Raw genomic sequence first — 24083 nt, forward strand, 5'->3', positions numbered from 1 at the left:
ACAATTTATCACTTGGTGGTTCTCTTTAGGAACCGAATTTGATAAATTGTGAACTGCGATTGATTATCTCTGATAGTATTTATATCTTAGTTGATATAAACCGATATAAAGGAGTTTATATTGATTGAACGAAATAACTTTTGTAACTCAACTACATATCTGATTAAGTTTTTGATCGGTGAGATATATAGAGCGTCTACTTAAACAGATTATAGTCTTTTACTGTTTCGGTTAATAATGTATAAATGTTCAAATTGCAACAACGAAAAACTTAGGAGGAATGAAAAAGAATAAGAAATGTGAGTTTCAAGAACGAAGTATTTTTCCACATTCTCAGAAAGCTGGACAGATATAAGCCTGATTTGTTGAATTGGTATCAACAAGTACCAAAGGAATCACCTTACGAGACATCAAATGTTTCTCAACAACCTAGGTTTCTTTATTCTTCACCAGAAACAAACTCAAACTCTCAACCCAACATAGGAGGATCCCACCATGGTAATCCTAATCTTAATATTAATTGAAATGTTGATAGATATAATGGACCAGTAAACAAAAGAGCAAAAAGAAAAAGCAAAAGAAAGGCATCTCAAGATGCCATACAATCATCAATTTCAGAATTCAACATTAAAAAAAAAAGAAAAATTCGATATTTTTAAACTAGTATAGCGTAAGAAAATGGATGCAGACATGAAGAAATGTCATAAGACGGTTGAATAAAACTTGTTTAATGTGCACATGCGAGGAATCCTTGGATACACGTCAAGGATAAATCATGCACAACTACGACTCGCGCAAGATGAATTTCATTAAATTCAAGCATATATAAGGCATAACAACGCCCAACAACAGTTGACATTGATGAGGATAACAATAATGTCGTTATACTTATTTAGTTATTAATTTTAAATTTTGTATGTAATAGTTAGTTTGAATTTCAGTGTAATTCTTAGCTTCAAATTCAATACAATCCTTAGTTTCAAATCCAATATGATCCACGGTTTGTTTGTTTTGTTTCTTTTCTCTAATGTGATACTTAGTTTGAAATTATATTTTTATTGAAATCAAATTACATTAATATAACTAAGCTGACTGAAATGATAACTAAAAAGTTAAAAAAGAAAAAAAAAAAACTAAATCATGTGAGGATTTCTTCTTCCAAATTTAGTTCAATTGTACCCAATGAGATCCTCCCTTAGTCTAAGATATAAATCTTTGTTTTGAATTCTCTCTTCTACCATTCTATATTCTCTTGCGGATATACCATACAAGGCTAAACTTTTTTCCTCAAATCTTTATCTGGATGATTTTTCGAACTAGTATCCCATCGAATTTCCTCAATTCTTTCTATTAGTTTAAACGAACGATATGATCAACAAATTATATAGGAATTTCCCTTCAAAATTTCATATGCTCGTTGGACATCCTTCCTACACCTTACTAAATCTTGTTAAAATACCTTGTATCACGATTTTCCTTTTGTTCGGGTATGTCAGCATAAGGTTGAACTGAAGTTGACCATGCTGGATAAATTCCGTCCGCCAGAAAATATCATATGTTATAATTATTGTCGTTTATGGTGAAATCTGAACTGGAGCAGTTCCATACTTCAGTTCCTCAAACAAAAACAATTTATGCAAAATGTTAATGTTGTTATTTGAACTCGTAAGGCCAAAAAAGCATGCCATATCCGACTATCATAAGGATTCGTCGCTTCCAGAACAACTGTTTGTTTTGAGTAGTATCCCTATACTGAACTTTCTGAGCATAAGGGCATCCACGTCACATCCAATGCATGCAGTCGAGACTATCTAGCATTCAGGAAATCCCATCTTCGCATTCCAATTAGTAGTCTTTCGACATCATCTTGTATTGGTTGTTGTAAAAGGGTGACCAAAATGGTTCGATTTCGTAAAATATACTGGGATTTTCGTATGATGTTGTTTTTTTCCATACAAACGTACTCATCATAGGCATTCGCTGGCACACCATAACCTATAATCCTTTAGGTTGTAGTGACCTTTTGTTCAGGACTATTCCTCATATGTTTCGTGCATCAAATTGATAGTTGAATTTAGGGTTTACCTGACAAAACTCTCCAATAATCCTAATGAACAAATGTTGTGGCATACAGAAGCGACGTTGAAAATCTTTATTAGAGTACACACATCTGTGTCCTTCTTCTCAAAATCTCCACGTATATCTTTTTTTCAATACTGTTCTTGGTTCTAGAGCTCGCGGTATTTGCCCCGAGTATAATTGTATCATGGTGTTTGTCATCGTTCTCTCATCATCTGAATCTTCATCCATTTGATCCAACTACTACATAAAAACGCTTGTTGTTGTTGGAGAAAGATTAGCATATCTGAGTGTGTTTTCTCATTTTTTAGATTAAGATCTATAAGGAAAAGCAAATCTTGATTGAAATGACAAAACAAGTAATTATATATTGAAGAAATTTTTGAACTTTTGTGAAACAAAAAATAGATATAAGTTGTGTGTGTTAATTGGTAGATGGGAGGAGACTTATTACGTAGAAGTGAAAACCGTTGGATAATTACTAAAAGTGCAATCGGCTCTAGTTTAACCTACGAACAACTCAACGTAGGACGACCGACCCAACCTTGGACGATCATCTCAATCGATATCCGATATCTGAAGGCCTTTTGTTCCAGAACAAGTCCATGATAGACCAAATTATCCATCTCATGAAAATATGGCAGATTTTACGCCGACTTACCAACCTCGTTTCAACGGGCATTAAGGCCGATTATCTCATGATAAACTCTTTTTCTGCCGTGGGAAAATGGGTTTGCCGATCCACATGGACCACCAAAGGGGTTATTTAGGGAGTAATGCTACGTTGACGCCTCAAAATACCGGGAGTAAATCCCAAGTGAGACAGCCCTGGAGACCACCAGGGAGAACTATGGGGGGTCGGTTGTATTCAACGGTGGGACCCATAATTTTTGTGTCACGCGATGAAATCCCCGGTGGATCCAGCATTATTGGTTATTTAGGCAAGTCTCACTAGAGTTGCTTCTAGCTTTTTTTTTTAATAGGAAAGAAGATACATTAACAACTTAAATTAAACTAGATTTATATAAGAGGAGTATTTCATGAGATCTCCAAACTCGTGAGCGGAGACTCATCCGCGGACCTCCTATTTGAGAGTTGCTTCTAGCTACCTGGCTTCATTCAGGCTGTTCCGACTTGAGTTGTTGGACTACCCAAAAGGAAAATAAAAGCGTTTAGTTTTTTACACGGAAATTCCGCGGGAAAAATGAGGTACCCAGCGTGGCAGTCTTGAGAAGGAGATGAAAGAGATTTTGGGCGTGGAGGGTTTGATTAGCTGTTAGAGAATGGTGGTGATGAGCATGGCTTGCTGGTTTTGATCAATACAGAGAAGAGAAGAAGAGGAGATAGAGAGAAAGAGGAGAGAGGAGAGAGAAGAAAGAAAAAACAGATAACACAGACAATCCTCCTCCCCCTCCCCCCTTTTGCTTCTGCACCACCACCACCACTAATAAAAAGAAGCCCATTTCATAATTTAAACAAAATTCATCCATTTCCTTGATATCTTATCTCATTCATTATAGAGAGAAATTTACAAACAGAGAAGGAAACAGCATTCTGATTTGCTTTTTCCATATGGGTCAATAACAATTGATTTTCTTTATTTTTTGTTAAAAAAAATGAAAAAGAGAATGGGCGGTGAAGAACAAAAGACTTGTTCTTCAAAAGATGTGGCTCCTCAACCAAAACTCAGGAGGCTGTATCAAGTATGGCAGGGGAGCAATGTAAGTTTCATTTACACAATCATTTCTGTTTATCATTTTATTATGGTAGCAGATTCATAAGAAAAAAAATGCGGGTATTTGTTTGCTCATTATGTGCTTGTTTAAATCATTCAATGAATTGGGTACCTTAATATGATTTATATGGGAACACAATGTCAGGAATTTTGTATTAGTGCATGGTAGACAATTGTTTGTTTGATCTTATCTTAGGGTGGAAAATTCGTTCGTTTAATTTCTAAGCATTTTCCAAAGAAAATTAAATTGGAAAAGGGCAACTAAATCTTTTTTGTTTTGAGTAATCTCATTTTGTTTAATCGCTTCCTAATCCTATGGTTCATTTCATTAGTTTGGAATTGTTTTAGCCTTTCAGGCTCTTTCTAGCTCAAAGCAACATAGGATTTTTTATTTTCATTTTTAGTGGGAAGAGAAGGCAATATATGAGTTATTTGATGATTTTCCTGAATCATTCAATGGTTAGCTTGATGTGGAAATGCTTCTTGAGTAAGAAATGTATTGAGTGTCTTGTCTTACTTTTTCTTTCATTATCTCACAATGATTTATAGAGATTTGAGAGCCCATCTCTTCTTCTACTTTTTTTCCTTTTTCTTTTCAGTTATCCGATATACTTGCTCTGACATGATGATATGTATTTAGTGAGTAGACAACTAACACAACTTGTTTTACTGATACCAGAGATTTTTATGTGGTGGGAGAATGATTTTTGGTCCTGATGCCGGATCATTGTTTCTAACTATACTACTGATTGGGGGTCCGGCAATAACATTTTGTATACAATGCGTTTCAAAGATCGAGGAGCATGATAGAATACTTGGTTACCCTGTTTTTATTGTGTGTGCGACCATCACTATTTTGGTTGGTACAATTTTCTCCTTCTATATCTAGTTGCTTTCCTACGTGTGTGTGTGCGCGCCTGGAAATGTGGTCTAGTAGAAAGGTTTCTTTTATGTTGTAGTACTGAATTCACCAATTCTTTTCATGAACTATGCAGGATTTGGTGTTTCTCTTCTTGACATCTGGTAGAGATCCAGGTATTGTCCCAAGGAATTTACAACCACCTGAATCAGAAGACTCATTTCATATGAATACCCAATCAATGGAGTGGGTCAACGGGAGATCCCCTCAACTGCGATTGCCTCGAACAAAAGATATCAGGATAAATGGTCATTCGATAAAAGTGAAATACTGTGACACTTGTTTACTTTATCGCCCTCCCCGGGCTTCACATTGCTCAATTTGTAACAACTGTGTTCAGAGATTTGATCACCATTGCCCGTGGGTTGGTCAGTGCATCGGACTAGTAAGTTGTTATAACATAATGCAAAAGCAGCAGTTAGATTTAATGGCTGAATAAATTGCTAATATTATTTGACATGTTCATAGTTCGTAGTACTTGATGTTTCTTCCTCTCTCATTGCAGCGTAACTACCGATTCTTCTTCATGTTTATATCATCTTCAACTTTTCTATGCATGTACGTTTTTGTATTTTCGTGGATAAACGTTCTTGAACAAAAACGGAAGGACACTTTGTGGAGAGCAATGTCAAAAGAGGTCTTATCTGTGGTGCTCATTGTTTACTGCTTCATTGCTGTATGGTTCGTTGGTGGCCTCACAGTTTTTCATTTCTATCTCATCTGCACAAACCAGGTAATTGTTATTCTCGTATTCTTAACTTTTTCTTAGAGATGCATTGACTTGCAAAACATAGTGTCAAAACATATTGAGACGCATTGGATATCAAGTAGCACATAGTGTCAAATCATGCGAGGAAAACCAAAACATCAACGAAACGACAAATTCTCTGCTAGTTGTTTTATCTATTCACATGCATTTTGTGTTTTCTTATTTGTTATTGCAGACAACTTATGAGAACTTCCGGTACCGATATGATAAAAAGGAGAACCCCTATAACAAGGGATTACCTAGGAATTTCAGAGAACTCTTTCTATCAAAGATCCCACCTTCATTAAACAATTTTAGAGAGTGGGTTGCGGAAGAAGATTTTATAGAATCGGTAGGAGGATCGTCAATACCACATTTGAAAGCTATAATGAGCTCAAAGGAGAAGGGTGGTGATATAGAAATGGGAAGTAAGTTTACATCAGATGGTCAAGTTCCTGATATTTTGCAGAGCCTCGATTATACTGGTATTGAAGATAAACTGAAGGGTAAAAATGCTGATGGTGGTATTATGTTCGATCCATTTTTCTATCCAATGAGCCCAAACCCAAAAGATATAAAGCAAAATTTCAATGCTGGAAATAAAGCCCATGCAGGTGAAAGAAACGATTAAAATGATAGTAATACAGTTCGCGGCTCGATTCCAATGCTTCAATCATGGAGGTACATTCTCTATCTGTTTCCCACATGTTAACTTATTTTCTGCTAGCATTGTTTGTTTTTTTTGCTTGTGAAGATATGGCACCGATTAAAGTTTATTGTATATTTGTGTGGAAAAAATGCATCCTTTAGCCTTCATGGGAGGCTACTCTGAGAATGTACATTAGTATCTTAGTTTTCCCAACAAAAAAAAAAAAACTACTCGCTACCACTTTGCACACGAAATGCTGCTAGGATTAAAGGGCTGTTGGTTTTTAAATGATATTTCATAAATAACATTGTACAGAATATGCTGGAAAAGCTTCGGTTGAGATTCTTGAGCATGATTGGAATTCAAATATGTTTAACAACTCAAGCTATGATATACTACTTTGTGTTCCGAGTTCAACCCATCTCCGAGTTAACCTTCTCCAAAACCAAAACCAAGACGAAGCCTCTCTGTATTCTGTTGTTTTTTCTTATTCTTTTACTTTTTAATATTACATGACACTAAGTTTTGAGTTAGTGAAATTTAGACTAACAGCAGTGACAACCGACAGTGGAAAAATTAGTTAGCAATTCATCTTCATTGATCTTATAGTCAGCTTGACCTCGTAACTACTTTTAGCAGCAAACTACCTATACTCGCATTGTGATTTCGTATTGTGTTCTCTTTTTTTCTGAAGCAGTATTGTGTTCTAAATCTTTGGTGTTATTCGCATTTTACTTCAAACAGGTTATGCCATCGTTCGGAACGACTCTATTTTGCTAGAACACCCCAGCTGATGTTCAACTAACCAACAGGGAAGAAGGGTTCTAGTTTGGCTCGAGGAAGTCTTAAAAAGATGCTTCAAATGTAGATTTTAATGCTTACATGTATTTATGCTGTTCATACTAAGGAAAAAAAATTAGTAAAACAAAAACAAAAAAGACTCTTCTTTCTCACTTTCAACTTACTTTGTGCTATAAAAATTTACTATTGAGTATGCTAAATAATTTATGTAGCAAAACAAACTTGTCATCCTCACAAAAGAAACAGAAAAAAGAAAGAAAATGGATATCGTAGGTTTCATGCCGCTTATCTTGAGCTCAGTTTTGTATACTTTGTACCATTTGATTTGGAAAATAGAATTATGTGCTTTTCTGTTCCATTTTTTCCTTTTCTTGTTATTTAGTTTCCAGAAACAATAGGCAGCTGCCCATGGATTTTAGCAGCAAAGCAACATAATCCACAGGACTTATCCATCCTTTCATTGGTTGCTAAAACCATGGACTACATTTCTCAGAGCCAGTAGTAGAATGGAAACAAGAAATGAGCAGAAACAACGTGGCATGGTAACAGACCAATCATGAAGTTCCAAAAGGGATCACTAGGGACATAGCTCAGGTGACACGTGTCAAATTCCCATTTAAACTCATAGATTTTATTGGATGAGATTAGAGATTCCACTCTAAATTTCATCTAACTAAAATCCTACAAAAACCCCCATGTCTTATCTTACAATTTCACCGAGAAACTCACTCTAGAAGCTACACACTCTGCAACAATGGCTGCAGAGATGGCATTGATAAAACCCATCTCTAATTTCACTAGAACCAGCCCTAAATTTATCACCTCAACAAGAAAATCATTCTCCATTGTCAAAATGGCATCTCAGTCCACTGCATCAACAACAAAGTCAGGGAAACCAAAAAAAGCAATCAAAGAAACCTTACTTGCTCCTAGATTTTACACAACTGATTTTGATGAAATGGAAACTCTTTTTAACACTGAGATGAACAAAAACTTGAATGAAGCTGAGTTTGAAGCTCTATTACAAGAGTTCAAAACTGATTACAATCAGACTCATTTCGTTAGAAACAAAGAGTTCAAGGAAGCTGCTGATAAGTTGCAAGGTCCTCTTAGACAGATTTTTGTTGAGTTCTTGGAGAGATCTTGTACTGCTGAGTTCTCAGGGTTTCTTCTTTACAAAGAACTTGGAAGAAGACTTAAGGTAATCAATTTTCTCGCACTGACTTGAAATTCTTGAAACTATTTACATGTGAATTTTCATCTGAATTAGTAGTAGCATTTTACTTACCCGATTGTAATTCTTTTCTTGATAATTGATGTTACAGAAAACCAACCCAGTTGTTGCTGAAATTTTCTCACTCATGTCCAGGGATGAAGCTAGGCATGCTGGGTATGTAATAATCTGCATTATTACTTACCTACTTTTCTTTGTTTCAACACAATTTGTTTACAGAAATGTGACCAACCTTTAGTAAAAATGGGAGTTTTATCGGTGATGCTTACATTCAACTTAATCTCGTAGAATTGGAAGTAGGATATGGAAATAGATATTAAGATATAGAGGGAGACATTGTTTATCTAACATTTAGGAGGATTATGACGTCTAGTGCATAGATAGAAGGTAGATTACAAACTGTTCTAAGAGAGGTCCTTCAAACGATAATAAACATTAGCATCTTATGACCCAACATTCTTTTGATTCCCTAAAGGTATTTCAATGGCATAGTGAGGGATAGGGAGATCTTTAATAGCTAATGTTTCCTTATTCCACTTAGTGCCCTCTCGGAGAATAGCACATAAGCCGGTGAAGATTTTTGTAATCTCTTTCTATGTTTTTACTTAAAGACATCAATCAATGGGAGAAACATTTATGTATACTGCCATAAAAAACATTTATGTATAAACCTTCTCATGTCTGCCACTTATTTGAACAAGGTTTGGAATAATATTGCTAATTTGATTCAACATTAGGTGCATGCATCTGGTACTTCAGTTAAGCATAGAGGATATCTTGAATGAGGAAAATAGTTTATTGTTTGTGGACTGGATGACAATCTGATTAAATCAAATTTTGGGTTCAGAAATCTCCTCGTTAGCTATCATATAGTTCTTGTACCTAACGCACTATGTATGTCAAAAACTGGTGAAGTGGAATTAGAATGTTGAAATGATCATGCTTTTCCTTTGTTACCTATTTGCAGATTCTTAAACAAGGGACTGTCAGATTTCAACTTGGCACTGGATCTTGGATTTCTTACAAAGGCTAGAAAATATACATTCTTCAAACCCAAGTTCATTTTCTATGCTACATATTTATCTGAGAAAATTGGGTACTGGAGGTACATAACCATTTATAGGCACTTAAAGACCAACCCTGAATACCAAGTTTATCCAATTTTCAAGTATTTTGAGAACTGGTGCCAAGACGAGAACAGACATGGAGATTTCTTCTCCGCACTGATGAAAGCTCAACCCCAGTTTCTTAACGATTGGAAAGCAAAGTTGTGGTCTCGGTTCTTCTGTCTATCGGTACATTTCTTCTCCTTTCTTTTAGGTCGAAAGTATAATTAGTACGAACGAATCTTCTTAGTGTGTAGTGTTCATGAGTTTCATGGGCTCGATTTTGGTTTGCAGGTGTACGTGACCATGTACTTGAATGACTGCCAGAGAACAGCTTTTTACGAAGGGATCGGACTTAACACTAAAGAGTTTGATATGCACGTCATAATTGAGGTAAGCTATATGCTATCATCAATGTGTCTTGATGTTTAACCTCAGCATGGTAAGCTATATGCTATCATCAATGTGTCTTGATGTTTAACCTCAGCATGTCGCAGTAACCTCTGATTTTACTGTCAATGGTGACAGTACATCCTTTAATATATATTTTGGCACTTGTTACGATTAAGATTACGAATATCGCAATATATGAAGGCAATATTAGAGTAGAATTATCTGATGTAAGAACCTTTGACATTTGCAGACAAATCGTACAGCCGCAAGGATTTTCCCTGCAGTTCTAGATGTTGAGAACCCGGAGTTCAAGAGGAAGTTGGATCGGATGGTGCAAATCAACGAGAAACTTCTTGCAATTGGTGAAACTGAGGAATCATCTTTGGTGAAGAACTTAAAAAGGATCCCACATGTTGCAGCGTTGGCGAATGAGCTCTTGGCTGCGTATCTCATGCCTCCTATTGATTCTGGATCTGTTGATCTTGCTGAGTTTGAGCCACAAGTTGTGTATTAATAAGTTTTTTGTGTATTGAGGAAACAAAGGCCCTTCAATTCAATTCAGTTCAGTGCAAAGTTTAATTGCTACAGTTGACCATTACTATGGACCTGCTGTGTAAAGAACTAAACATTTGTGACATATAATGTATCATGATTTCTGGACGCACCTCATGTGGAGGTTACTCGTTATGCGTATTTTTTTCTGCACACATATAGCCCAGGACTTGTCACAACTGGCAAGGCAAGTACAAGAGCTAGACAGTGGTCCTACTGTCTAGGCGATCTATGAGCATTTCACCTGAAGAGACGTGACATTTTAAAAGTGGCAGAACGGATTAAATACCCATGTTGGGTAAAGCTGTTAATTGTCACCATGACAGTGGTTTCATTGTTCTCAGATGTTATTCACGATCATATGAGATCCAAGTTTGAAGTATTTTGCTACGGAGTATTTAGATGATCCCATAACACGGGCTCCAAGGCCAAAAAGTTTGAAACAGGGGAGATTTAACAGTTAGCCATCAAGATAAAACAGTTTAAAGGACACAAAAGGCGCACATGTTCCCTGTTTCTACACGTGAAGCAAGCTTCAACTCGTTGTTTCTTAGTTTGGGAAGCTTAAACTTGTTTCGAAAATGATAATTACCTTCATAGAGATATGTGCCCGACACTTTTGAGTAGCCCACACAAATCTTCCTTTGATAGGGTACAATTTCTTTTTTCTTCTTGCATTTTTTCACATTAAAGTACAATCCAGATTCATGTTAACTACAACTTAGATAACATGCAAGGATACACTGAAAACCTGACTTCAAATACAAAACACTGGCTCCAGAGTGCAAGAATAGCCAAACTCAACTAATAAAGGGATAAGCCATTTAAAGCAGCTGACCTATTTTGAGCGAAACTGCATTTGGAGATTTTGCTCTGCTCTAGGTTTGCAAGAACAAATAATAAGGGTCATCATTAAAACTAGTTGGTAAACGAACACTTTCAATTATCTTCGTATTTGTGTAAACAGACCGGGTTGTGGCGCTCCACTTGCTGGTTTGTTGCTGCCAAATGCAGCGAATGCACCGCCTCCTTGATTGTTGCCAAAATTGTTGCCAAAACCTCCGAATCCACCACCAGCTGTGCAAATGAGTAAATGATTAATAGTTTAATGAAACTTAAGGGGACGAAACAAGATGAGTGGCAAGTCTTTGGAGTGAGATCCTATAAACAATTACCTGTGGCAGCAGTACCAAATCCTCCCCCACCAGCAGCTCCAGCGAATCCACCACCACCAGAGGCAGCTGCAGCAAATCCACCAGCAGATGCCGCAGCAGCAAATCCACTAACAGCAGAAGCGGCCCCAGCAAATCCTCCTCCAGTAGAAGCATTAGCAAAGCCACCAATAGAAGAAGGAGCTCCAAAACCAGTACCTCCACCAGGAGCAGCAGTAGCAAAACTATTCCCTGGTAAACCAGTTCCAAACTGTCTAGACTGTCCAAAGGATCCAAGCACTGAACCCAATGCCTGCTGCCCAGCTCCCACTTGTGCCAGCTGTCCAAACCCACTAGGTGTCGGCTGAGGAGCAGAAGCACCGGGAGTAAAGGCACCACCAGAGAAAGGAGCAGGATTTGTTGGCTGGGCAGGTTGGGAAGTGTTGATACTAAAAGATGCAGGTCGAAATAGCGGACCAGCGGGTTGGGTCAAAGTGAATGGAGAAGGGTTTCCTGCATTCGACTCTGTACTATTACCAAATGGACCTCCAAACGGATTAGATTTTACTTGTGTGTTGTTACCAAATGCACCTCCAAAGAGATTAGGTTTTGGTGCAGCTGATGTAGGGGCTGCTCCATACCCAAAAGAACTAAGGCCTCCTAAACCCATGTCAGACATTGTTTCAGGAGCTTCCTCATCCATTTCATCCTCCTGAGTCACAGCAGTATCCAATTTTTCATTCTTCCCGTCGGTTGCTCCAGTAGAAGGTAACATTGACTGTAGTTGAGCTTCAACAGGAGATGGTGTCTCGAGTTGAGATTCAGGTGAAGCATTCGACACGCCAGTAAAAACGCTGGTGGATGCTGTTGTAGTTGAACTTGACTCGCTTCCAGATGAGGATAGAACTGAAACTTCTTCTGCAGGTGTTGGCTTTACAGGCGCCTCTGAATTCAAATCAAATTCACCTCTAGGGGACAGCACAAGAAGTGGAGCAGGAGCATGTGAAGAAGGGTCATTTACTACAGATTTCAAACTAAGTTCACTACTAGGAGGCTCGGAGTTCGGAGGAGGAGCTTGTAAGTCTGAGTTCAATCTAATTTCACCAGAAGGAGGCTTGGTTTCCATTAGTTTTGGATTTAAAGAGTCAGCTTCATTAGGTGATTGTTCGAGCTGTTTGTTTGGAGGATCAAAAGAGAAAGAACCAGAAGAAAAAAGGGATGAAGGAGAAGATGGTGAAATTGAGGAAGAAGAGCTTTGTGATGAGACGGCAGATGATGAGAACGGTGAAGTTGATGTTGTGGTCACTGATGAAGTAGTAGTTGCCAACGGATGAACAGAAAGTGATGAGGAGATGGTAGAAGGTACTGCTGGAGCTGACAAGTTACCATAATCAGTTTTCTTTGTTGAATTTCCAGGAACTTTTCCAAATGAAGGTGTAGACGTTGGAACAGCATACGCAGTTTTAAGTGGGGAACTATTACTTCTCATGGATGCTGCAGATGAGCTTTTTTCGGCTGTAGTTCCTTGATTGATAGTACCCGTTAATGTCTTTATTTGTGTACTAGAATTTGATAGCTCATTTTCTTCATTCTGGGACTTCTTCTCTGCTACAACAGGCTGTGCTTGCAAAAAGCTGCTTGTTGGTGTTTGATTGTGTGAAGTTTCGGACTGAAACTGGCGTGCTGGCTTAGAGAAAGAATTTGGTTGGACTTTGGAAGATTCAGACTTTGGAATACGAAACATTCCAGCGCTTGATCTATCAGAAGTTAAGCCAAAAGTCCCCTGTGTATTCGTCTGAGCTGGGTTAGATGATGACAATGATGGGAATGCGACTGCTGATGACGTCGGTGTAGGGCTGTTTCTCGTCATCTGCATAAATGGAAATTTCAAACTAGACTGTGCTGATCCTGAGTAGTTATCAACACTTGTGAAAGAACTCTGAGGACTTCCAGACAACTGCTTAGATGGATCACTCTGCATCTCTACACAAACAATTTTAAATGGACAAGCATGTTATCAAGCAACTTATGATTACATATGAGTAAGAGCACACTAACAGTTACCTCGATTCGCGTGATATCTTTTCGACTCATCTTTGGATGTGGATGAAAACAAAGAAGGTGAAGGGTCAATCTTGTCACTTGGTTGGGAAAAGAAAGACCCCTGCTTCTGATCAGCTTTACATGCCAACGGTGCTGATTTGGTTGCACTGACCTTGTGGCGTTCTTCTTGCAACACTAATCTTTTTACAGTTGTTTTCGGAGGCTCAAAACTTGCCCAGCTCTGCATACATAAACACGGGCCAATGACAAACTAATCTTTTTACTATTTAACACGCAGAATATAGACACCCACATAAAACATCCCATACAGTTGCAACATAAACGGTAAACCCCACTTTTTAAACATTTTAACAACAAATCTTGTACTAGTCTGCTCTGCTATGCCTCAGTGAATAAGCACAGAGGCGTAAAAGTAACTATGCCTGTGAAGTAGATAATATTGGGGTAAATTTTGCTAATTTCACTTATAATGGATCCTGAGCTACCACAGAAAAAAACTCAAGATCTAGAAATAAAAAATACGTAGATTATGATCGCAGACTTCCTTCAGTGCAAAAACACTGAAATTAGAATTGCAATCATAAGATTAAATTGGCATCGGCAGAGAAGTGTAGAATATCTCCATCTAATGCATAAGTTCTGAACAGCTAAGGGAACATACCCGATCCAAGGAGTCCCTCCTCCTCCTTGCAGTTTCTGGTTCCACATTTTTCGTAGCACTTCTAAACTGCTCTTTGGAATTAAAGCTGTGTGAAAAGGAGAGTTTCTTGATTGAATCTGGACTACGACCTCCTCCTTTCACATCAGGAGAGTTGAAGGAGTCAACATCATAGGGAAGGCCAATTGATTCAAGCAGTTCTTTTGTTATACTTTGTCTTTTCTTAACAGGAGATTCTATCTTCAGCTCAGTCATCTGGTCAGACAGGCACTCGGAGAGTTGCTCTGCAGCCCTTAATTGTGAATTCACAGTGTTATATAAACTATACAAGGATTGACTGTGTCTGCAGAGAAAAAAAAAAGCTATATTAGTTCAACTACACAAGATCATATCAGAAGCTGAATTTCCACTCGTCGAGTAACAAATCGAGTTTCCACACATATCTACTACAGCTATCAGACTAAGAAACCTACTCAACTCACAGTTCATGGCTATAATTTGCTAGATTGCATTATTCACACAATTATGTTTACAGTGACACATAACTTCACAGAAACCCGTTTTGTTTTCCTCGAGAAAGTACTAAAAATTACTCTTTTTCCATTTTACGACACATGTCTATGCAGGTTGAAGTATGCTCAAACTCAAATGTGACCTAGAAATGATTGATTTCTACATGCAAGGCATTATTTGCTTTTATTCTGTTTAGCTTCACACATAATACCATATAAACAAACTTTATGGTGAAAAGAGGAGATAAAGTGATAAACACCTATGAGCCACTACAGATAAATGATGGGAGAGAACGTTCTGGAGTTTTGATATATACTATCTACATACCTCGAAGGCTCTAAAATAGTGCGGGATGCACTATAACCCACAGTAGTCTTGTCAAATTTATCGAGTTCCAGAGTGTTGAAATGCCTTTCCAATTGTATAAGCTGATTGGTCAGCTCCTGGAATAGAACCACAGATAGAAGAGCGGAGTACTTTCTTAAACCTTGAGACGATGGACCAGAACGACTCAAAAGGATTAATTGTACCAAAGTAGCATGTGACTTACCTGATTTACTTTCAACATTCTTTGACGCTTCTGTTCAAGTTCGGGACTCAGCTTCTGGCGATTCAAAAGGTCCCGGTATTGGCTATCACTAGACTGTTTGACAAAGCCCTCTATATAGATTTGTCTACTTAAAACTGAAAAAGAGATAAGAAATTACAGACATGTTCCAGACTGGTAATCTACATCGAAGAATAGCTATCCCCATCCTTAAACGTTATCAATATCCCTATCGTATTTGGACTCATTATTTTTCCTAGGAAGTAAGAAGGTATACTTGAAAAAGAAACACTATATTAGTGTGTGCTTTCGAGATTATAACAAAAGAAAGTGCCTTAAAGATGAATATGAATTGCTGCAAGTATCTTCTGGAGCAGATGATGGGAGAAATGTTTTTCTTCAATGAAATATAGTCAGCAGTGATCATACAACATACCTTGCACAGTTTTATCAAAAAGATGTTGAATCTCTTCAAGCCGCTCCTCCATAGTGTTCTATAAAATTCAAGAACAGTAAGTTCAACACTTTACAATGGTAGATAGGGAAACCGAAAAACTAGCCCCAGTTACAGATAAGTCATGACACAAGGATTGTCTTGTACCTAGTGATTATCTTTTCAGCACTACTGTGCAGACATAAAAAAAAATCCATGAAATCTAAAGTGAGACTATTCATTAATAGCTCATCACAGATCCAAATTCTATACAATAAGATGTCAAACCATATAAAGTCTGAAGAGTGATGAACAAATAGATCACGTTTGTAGGACGAGAAAGATTTCTAGCGGTGGCACAATCACAAGATTCAAAACTCTTGTTTGAAACCATTATAACGACCACGAAGTAATGGGTCAAAAGATAAGAAACATTACCCTCCATTCTCGGCACTTCCATGAGAGTTTCTCTAGATCTTGCTCCAAGGACAACACCGGACTCTTCTGGGTGCAATTATCCCTGTAGCCACCTTCTTTTTCTATAGATTGTAAAAGATTATCTAGGTCCCTTGCCATATCGTTTACCTGCAGCACGAACTAGATTGTTGTTGATAGAGAAAAAATATCTTGGTGACAGGAAAAAATATGTTCAATAAATCAAATTACAGTGGCTCATTAATATTCCATTCCACTTTGTAACTTCTATTTATGTACAAATCTATTTTGTTTAACGAAGCAACGATGGAACTACAAAAGCATGGTGTGAAGAAGCATTCAGGAACTAGATCAAAGAATAAAAGTAAGAGATGTTTACACTGCCCAAATGCTTTGACAATGCAGGATCTGAAGCCAGCAACACCGGCGATGAAGGAACTTTAGAAGCTTCCTGTGTAGGCTGCAATTTGAAGTTGAAAGATTTGCCGGGTGCGGAACTTCCTTGTGATAGTTGTGAACTACGGATAGTAGGTACAGATTCAAATTTTCCGGCATCCACTGAAGTTCTTTGACCTCCACTCTGATTGATATTAGCAGAAGAATGAACAGGAAATACGCTATGGTCCTTTGTAGGAAGACCGTTATTTATATTATCACGAGTAGTGTTCTCGATTCTAAAACCAGAGCTGTCATTTCTATTTCTTTCAAGGGGGCTCAGTGAAAAGGACGATCTGGCATTGACTTGATCTGCAGCCGAGAGACTATATGGGCCGCTAGGAAGGGCAGCTGAACTAGTTCCCTTAAGAAATCCCTTGGTTGTGTCCGCACTTCTAGTTGAATCTTTAAAATTTGATGACTCGGAAGAGGTAAAGGCACCAGTCAGGGCACTTCCAGTCGAAGAATCAGTGCTCAGACCAACTTTCTGTAGATTGGTAATTCCTTGTAGATGAGATGAATTGACATATAATTTCTCTATGTCTGCACTTTGGCTTCCAAAAGGTGACGACTTTGGGACAAGATTAGTGTTGTGCTGCAAATCTTCTCCTGGTTTTTGTGACTGCTCAGGAACTTTTCTTGCATCAAATGACAGTAATGGACCTTGGGTTTTACTAGCTGACTTAGATGGTACAACGGCTGAAGAATTCACTTCTTCGTCAGAAGTTGCATCGACAAACTGAGGCGAAGCTGGAGTTTCTATAACCCTGCACGAAACTGAATCAGAGAAAGCAAGGGGGGAAAACAAGATAAAAGTAACTCGGTGCCTCAAAGGATTTCTTAATATAGTCACAGCAAAAGCAGAAAGAAGACATGAATCCTCTCTGTAGTGTTTCAAGAAAAAAATTAAAATAAACAATGATTACGTACCGCGCGAGGTAAAACATAATAAGCTTTCCCTCAAGGGTTAGACACAACAGAATGCAATGTGGTGAAAGCTCTCTTTCTTCCACTCCCTGCTTGAATTTTACTTTCTCATATAAGGAAACTTTGTCAACACCAAACCCCATAATCACATTATCATCACCATTTTCTGAAACAGCGAATAGATAATTAAGCTAGATATGAAATGGTTTAGAAAAGATGCTGCACACACACAAAATCTTCTTTCTCTCAAAGTCGTTTACTAGAACACTAATAGTACCCTCCGTTTCTAGAGAAGTGATACTAACACTTTTCTAGAAACTGAGGGAGTATAACCTTTAAAACTATGCAACTATAACTAAACAGAGAAACAGCACTTGCTCTTGATTGTGTCTCTCTACCACGAGACTCAAAGGAAAGGTATCCCGCAAAACATAAATTATTCATTGCTGTGATACTGATATCATACTGATGATTGAGAGAAGCAAAAATTCATTTAAAGAATTGTGTACCATAAGCGTAGTAGATATAAAAAAAAAAGCACTTAACATGGCAGAAAGATAGAAACTAAGGGCAATTCCTATGGCAATCAACAAACTTATTGTTTTGTTGAGCCTCGAAGATGAACAAACTGCATTCTCCACTATGGGAAACAAGGCAAAATGAACAAATCTGATGTTTTAGGGTCCCACTAGTGATTTTATTAATATAAACTACTAAGAGTTGGGTCCCACTAATGATTTTATTTACATAAATTAATAAGAGTTTGGGTCCCACGGAATATTTAACTAATAAAATAAATACTAAAAAATAAACCCTAAATATCTAAACTGGGTTTTGGAGAGAGAAAAGCACTGGGCGTTTTTGCTTCAAATGCTGGCGATTTTTCTTCCAACTCCAGCGCTCTTCCTTCCAACGCCAGCATTTGAGGCAAGCTCGCCCGTCCTAACGTCAGACGCTCGCTAGATCCTCCAACTCAATGAACAAACTAACAAATTTGTTGGTTTGAACATCCATTTTTCATGTTTGTTCATTCCATAGTGGGAGCAAAATGAACAAACTATCATGTTTGTTCATCCCATAGGAACTGCTCCAATATATATGACTTATTATATGGTTCGACGTGCAAAAAGAAGTAAAGGTTGAAATAGTTATCTTCACTTGCATAGCTAGAAGTTTAACCTTGAAGCTCAACTGTTGGGAGCCACCGGTCATCTTGAGAAAGATCAATGACAGCAGCATCCTTTTGCTCCTCATCCACAGACCACCCAAGTAAAACAATGTGTTGATCTGTGTTCTTTCTATTGGCGGCAAGTAGAAGCTCCCTGTCATCAACAAAGTTAATTACCATGAACAAACTATTAATTTGGAATCACTATCTATTCCAGGATGTGTATACAGAAGTCGCAACTTCAGTAAGCTGTGGGACAGATGTGCAAAACAATTAGTAACGCAATGTAGGACAATCTATATGCATATCTAAATGAAAACTGTATCGGGAATCAAACTCAGCAGGTTCCACATTCCTGCCGTACCAGTTCTCCAAATAGCTCAAGAACAAATGCGGTCCATTTCCACAGGGCACAATATCATCTACGATGCCTGTAAATACGTCACTGAAAGATAACACAACTGGCTTGGAAGTATCCTGCATGCCAAAAGTCACGAGCAGCCTTTAAACTCAATAAATATATGATCGCAATATAGGAACAAGGGAAGGGGGAGGAAAAATATAGGTAAAAGGAAAAGCAAGTGATCCTCTGCCGAGTATTTCAAAGTGAGCAAGTTTGGAAACCTATGAACAAACATGGATAAGTTCGGCAAAAGTACTGGAACCTCACTGAACATCAGACATCAATATGCATCTACAGAAGATTTAATTCAAAAAATAAATCCAAAAAAACAATGGAGTAACTCACTGATCAGTTCCAATTCTACTACAATTTTTCGCTGGATGGTTAGCAGCAAAAGAAAGATTAGCACATCTAATTATCCATTGAGTAAATTACTCATCTACTCCTGCATAAATCCCTTGGCTGTGTCATACACAGACCAAAAGAAGAATTCCTAAAGCATTAAAAACTGTGGCCTTTGTAAAGAAGAGATATTCTTTAGGTATACTTACCTACAAACTGTATAAACAGTACCTATAACATCCCAAAATGTTTGCCAAGTTATACGTACAAAGAAAAAAAAGCATAAACTCCTTCTACCAGAGTTTGTTCTACTACTAATCTACTATCAAAAGTTCAACTTCCGGTGATATATATAAGTTGCTTATCAAGCATAATTGCTTTCCTGCTTGTATCTTAGAAAAATAGTATCATAACAAACAGGAAGCGCATGAATGACGAACTGACCTCTGAAATTTTACCATCTCTGCTGCTGATTACTTGGACGAAATAATTCTCCTCGTCGCCATCTTCAGTTACTTGACAGCATCCAAGAATAATACAGTCACGGCGAACCCACTGGATAGAATCCACTGAAGCAATTTTCAGGAAGTAGGTAGTTAGCGATACGAGTTTTACTTCATTGAAGCTTTGACAGGGAGGGTTACACTATTGAGTCAGTGAGTAATGATCACAACTATTTCAAATAATACCATAGTTTACTGGTATTCTTAGACTTCAGAGGTAAACACACTTAATTTACTTCAAAAAGCAGAAATGTAACACCTAATATTCATGACGCACATAAGAACTCAATATCTAGTTAAGAGATCAAAAGATAGGAACGTCTTGACCAAAAAATTCAGAGCATGCACAAACAAACACCGACTATGTTGATCTGGCTAACTTGAGCAGTCAATAGTCAAGACCTCCAAACTCTTTAGTTACCAATACAAGTAAGACTGATGAAGCAAAGACTGATAAACAGCTGCATATTGGAACATCAAATGTGTTTGTTATACATTTTGAATAACATATTAGATGTGCATATTTTGCATAACATATTAAATGTGTTTAATGTACATTTCGAACACTCAATGTGCTAATTATATTAAATAAGTGGGACCTCCGATCTCTTTAGTTACCAATACACATAACATAATGAATGTGCTTATTACATTTTGAACATTCAGAAAGTAAAAGGAAATTCAACAGTTATCCATAACTAATTATAAGTGGTTCAGCGGAACCATGGATGTCAAAGGCCATATAAAAAAAAAATCTACAGCGAGTTTATTTACCTCATGCAGTAGAACTTAGATAATAATTATTCAACAACGCAACTTTTTTCCTAGAGTTGTCCCCACTGTCCATAATTACGGGTACTTCTAAAATACATGTACCATACATATTGTACATAAATTCGTGCATTTGGCTTGAATAAGAGAAATCAATCTCATTTCTGGATCAGGTGTAAATGGAAAAAAAAAGAAGAAAAAAACTTCATGCTTTTGCTCCTTTAAGCTGAAATATTGTACTGAAAGATGAAACGAGCATATTACCTACTATATTGTGCTTTGCATCGCTGTCACAAACCAAGGTCTTGAACAACAGCGACATATGAAATCGATCCCTGAATTTGGATGAAAGTATACTCAAAGTATTCTTTCTTGCGACCGCAATAAAATTTCCATTTTTACTCCAGTCAACTACAACGACAACACCATAAATTACTCATTGTAAACACTAGCCAGACGAATGCATGTATGATATGTTAGCTGAAACTAATCAAACTTAGGTCTTGAAATTAAAAAAAGACTTGTGAAGGGCGAATTATTACCAGCATCAACATTATCCATTACTTCTTTAAGGGATCCATCCACATCTCCATGGTATAATGTGCCACTTTTTGAAAGAACAGCATACGTATTCACCATTTTTTTTCTCCAACGAAAATCCTTCACATTACTTGCATCATGAAGTGAGCATGTGAAAGACGCTTGTTGCTCCTACCAAAAAGCAGCACAAGACATACAGAATTTAGACAAGTTAAACTAGAAATTCAAAAGTATCACCAGACATTGCAGTAAGTAGTACCTTATTCAACAGAGATTCGACAGCATATAAATGAATCTCCCCACCCACTGAAGCAGCTAGATACGACGAATCCATAGACAATGCCAAAATATGGACCTTACCAATTGAAACATTAACTATGCACAACTCCTGAATACACGAACCACTTCCTTTTTCTTTAATCTCCTTAGCCGAATCCATAACATCCTTGGTTTTCGCAACATAAAACCCTAATATTCAATTAAAAACTGCAAATTAAAATCAAATATCTTACAATTTCGTAAAATTACAAGCGCAAACGAAAAACCCTAAAAACAAACAAACCTTCGGAATGAGCAACAAATATGACTTGAAATCGATCAGAAACAGCAAGCGGTTGTGCTGGAGGACTTTCGAGATCAAATTTCGAGTCGTTTGGTTTTAGAGGAACAGACTTCCCAATCTTCTCGAACACAAAATTATCAGAATCTACCATATCACCGTCTTCTTCGTCATCCAACTCGATTACAATATCTTTTTCTTCTTTCCCCATTATACTGATTTTAAAGGAAACAAGATAATTCCAGCTAATTAAGATACCAAAACCCTAACCCTAGAAACATAAGCAACTGGTTCACTGCTAAAGTTTTGTTTCGCGGTGATGAAGAGTGAATTTTGGGCGGGAAAGAGGACGAAGGGGAAAATAACCAGCCCTAGAGAGCCGTAAAGCGTTTGGTTAACGCAAAAGTTTCTACAAATACCCAAAATATCCTGACGTTTCATCTGACCTTGTATTTAATATTTGTCTGCTTATATAACAAATCCTGCTTCTTTTTACATCTTGCTTACACCGTTGCTCTGGTATTTTTTTTGTTTTTCTCTGAAAGAAAATATTTATCAAGACTAAAAGAAAAGGGTTTTACGTATTTCTCATTTCCATTTTCCCTAAATTCCATCCAACCACACAAATCAATTTTTTCTTAACTCTTTCTAGATTGGGTAAACAAAACTCACCATATTATAAGGATAATTTTCGTCTTCGTCCCACTATCTTCTTTTTTCCTTTCTCTCAAATGGAATCCATAAATCATCCATCGTCGAAGAAGAAGAAAATTTAAGAAAAAAAAAATGATAATAATAATAATTGGGGGATACTCTCAAAAACTTGGGATACTAAAAAAAAGAAAAACTAGCAAGTAATTTAAGAGTCCCTTAACCAAATAATTTTTTGTAATAACTAAAGTATCCTAAAGTATCCCCGGTTGAATTAACAGTTGGTAGTGGAAGTGTTAGCCGACAATACCGACTAACACCGTCGGTATTGGTTTCATCAACAAAATAATACCGACTGTTACAGTTGGTATTGCATTCATGTGAGATAACAATGCCAATTGAATATGAGTGATTGGAAACTTGATTGAGCATCATCAAAATTTAAGGGTTTTCTCCTACAACTAATTAAGCATTAGAACATACCTATGATAATTCTCCAATAAAATTCAAAAATTACCCAAATATTGTAAACCCTAATTCCAATTTGTAAGAATACTGGCCCTTAACCCGTGACGTAACGGCACGGGTCATGGTGTTGGTTCATTTTTATCGTATAATTTGTCCCGAATACTTATCAACTCCTTGTGATTTAATATGGGTTTGTCATGAAAATAGTCGGGATTTTCCTCTCTTTTTTTTTGTTTTTTTCCTTTAACATTTTACCGCCGGAAATTTGCTCAAAAGAAAGAAATATAATCTTAACTTCCAGACACTTTTTTTTTTAGGTCCATTGTTTATAATGAGATAATGCTCTACATGAACATGGAATTTAAATATTTCTTGGAAATATGTCGTCAGCAGCGCTCATCTCAGTGAAATCAACTAATCAATATCGTCCATAAAAGTCTCCCCATGCTCCTATTTCGCTCCAGCTGACTCATCTATCATGGTCATGTTGTCGATCGTCCAAATAGGAAAAGAATAATATTTTTTTGCATCGAACGGATGATACAAACTCTCCAATGTGACATGATTTTCCTGTAATTTTTCAACACCCATTAGATGACAATGTTTAAAATGTGTACCAATTACCTTTTCGAAGGGATTATACAAATGCAAACCTCTGCCATTAAATTTTCAACAAAGTATTGTGCCCAGCAGTTCGTCTTACGAAGGTTTTGGTAACTTCAAAAGTCTTTGACATTTTGTCACTTCCATATGTTCCTACCTTCACTTGGAATACAATCTGGCGACACATTGCCTCATAAAGAACCTTGAACACATATTGTACTCCCTGATCTTATTTCAAATTTATAGGTTGTCAATAGATCCTTTACCAAAAGTTGACATCTTCTACGTTGAATATTTATAAAAAAAAATTATAGTGTTGTGGATCGTTGCTTTCTAAGATTGTAGTTTTCAAAATTGGCCTCTTCAAGTCCCACGGCTTTCGAAGTTTATATATCCTGTTTGTTTTTAACATTTTAGTTACCCATATTATATTTGTTACTAACTTTAAACTTGATGTCATCTTCTACTGTGAACTTTATGTGATTTCAGAATCGAAATAGTTATACCTCTTTCATTCGTATCAAGTAATCTGTCGTATATCCCAACAATTCTTCTACAACAATTCCTTTATTTTGTCGTTTCCAGACCATCGGTAGCCATTATTATCAAACGCAATCTTTCTAATTTTTGTTGATGTTATGTATTTGCAATGTTCATTTTTCTTAAATAAATATATTGTGGAAAAACTAAAAAAAA

At 37.0% G+C, this 24083-nt stretch overlaps 3 protein-coding genes across 3 annotated transcripts; 2 read left to right on the forward strand and 1 right to left on the reverse strand.

Moving 5' to 3' along the window:
• Positions 1-3277: 3277 nt before the first annotated feature.
• Positions 3278-7134, forward strand: LOC113322505 (probable protein S-acyltransferase 4). Its single transcript, XM_026570599.1, has 6 exons — positions 3278-3800; positions 4494-4673; positions 4810-5118; positions 5239-5466; positions 5678-6162; positions 6875-7134. Exons 1-5 carry the CDS (start codon positions 3696-3698, stop codon positions 6110-6112), a joined length of 1257 nt encoding a protein of 418 aa, XP_026426384.1. The 5' UTR covers positions 3278-3695; the 3' UTR covers positions 6113-6162; positions 6875-7134.
• Positions 7135-7630: 496 nt separating this feature from the next.
• LOC113322506 (magnesium-protoporphyrin IX monomethyl ester [oxidative] cyclase, chloroplastic) lies at positions 7631-10328 on the forward strand. Its single transcript, XM_026570600.1, has 5 exons — positions 7631-8132; positions 8257-8321; positions 9133-9460; positions 9566-9664; positions 9915-10328. The coding sequence occupies exons 1-5, from the start codon at positions 7686-7688 to the stop codon at positions 10176-10178; spliced, it is 1203 nt and encodes a 400-aa protein (XP_026426385.1). The 5' UTR covers positions 7631-7685; the 3' UTR covers positions 10179-10328.
• Positions 10329-10373: 45 nt separating this feature from the next.
• On the reverse strand, positions 10374-22162 carry LOC113322504 (nuclear pore complex protein NUP214). The gene is made up of 17 exons (XM_026570598.1): positions 21669-22162; positions 21366-21574; positions 21109-21277; positions 20831-20977; positions 19737-19861; positions 18912-19024; positions 18559-18701; positions 17383-17545; positions 16397-17219; positions 16021-16167; positions 15586-15643; positions 15153-15286; positions 14930-15045; positions 14093-14432; positions 13432-13651; positions 11392-13350; positions 10374-11293 (listed from the first exon to the last, which is right to left on the reverse strand). Exons 1-17 carry the CDS (start codon positions 21874-21876, stop codon positions 11160-11162), a joined length of 5208 nt encoding a protein of 1735 aa, XP_026426383.1. The 5' UTR covers positions 21877-22162; the 3' UTR covers positions 10374-11159.
• Between the last annotated feature and the right edge of the window lie 1921 nt (positions 22163-24083).

Source organism: Papaver somniferum, chromosome 11 (genome assembly GCF_003573695.1).
Source record: "Papaver somniferum cultivar HN1 chromosome 11, ASM357369v1, whole genome shotgun sequence".
Lineage (NCBI taxonomy): Eukaryota > Viridiplantae > Streptophyta > Magnoliopsida > Ranunculales > Papaveraceae > Papaver > Papaver somniferum.

Excerpts from the sequence above, each read along its gene's own strand:
- LOC113322505 (XM_026570599.1), top strand. The coding sequence starts at position 3,696 with ATGAAAAAGAGAATGGGCGGTGAAGAACAAAAGACTTGTTCTTCAAAA. Across the intron at positions 5,119-5,238 it reads TTGGTCAGTGCATCGGACTA|CGTAACTACCGATTCTTCTT; the intron begins GTAAGTTGTTAT and ends CTCTCATTGCAG. Across the intron at positions 5,467-5,677 it reads ATCTCATCTGCACAAACCAG|ACAACTTATGAGAACTTCCG; the intron begins GTAATTGTTATT and ends TTGTTATTGCAG.
- LOC113322506 (XM_026570600.1), top strand. The coding sequence starts at position 7,686 with ATGGCTGCAGAGATGGCATTGATAAAACCCATCTCTAATTTCACTAGA. Across the intron at positions 9,461-9,565 it reads CTCGGTTCTTCTGTCTATCG|GTGTACGTGACCATGTACTT; the intron begins GTACATTTCTTC and ends TTTGGTTTGCAG. Across the intron at positions 9,665-9,914 it reads ATATGCACGTCATAATTGAG|ACAAATCGTACAGCCGCAAG; the intron begins GTAAGCTATATG and ends TGACATTTGCAG.
- LOC113322504 (XM_026570598.1), bottom strand. The coding sequence starts at position 21,876 with ATGGGGAAAGAAGAAAAAGATATTGTAATCGAGTTGGATGACGAAGAA. Across the intron at positions 20,978-21,108 it reads AATGGATAATGTTGATGCTG|TTGACTGGAGTAAAAATGGA; the intron begins GTAATAATTCGC and ends TTGTCGTTGTAG. Across the intron at positions 15,046-15,152 it reads GAATGTTGAAAGTAAATCAG|GAGCTGACCAATCAGCTTAT; the intron begins GTAAGTCACATG and ends GTTCTATTCCAG.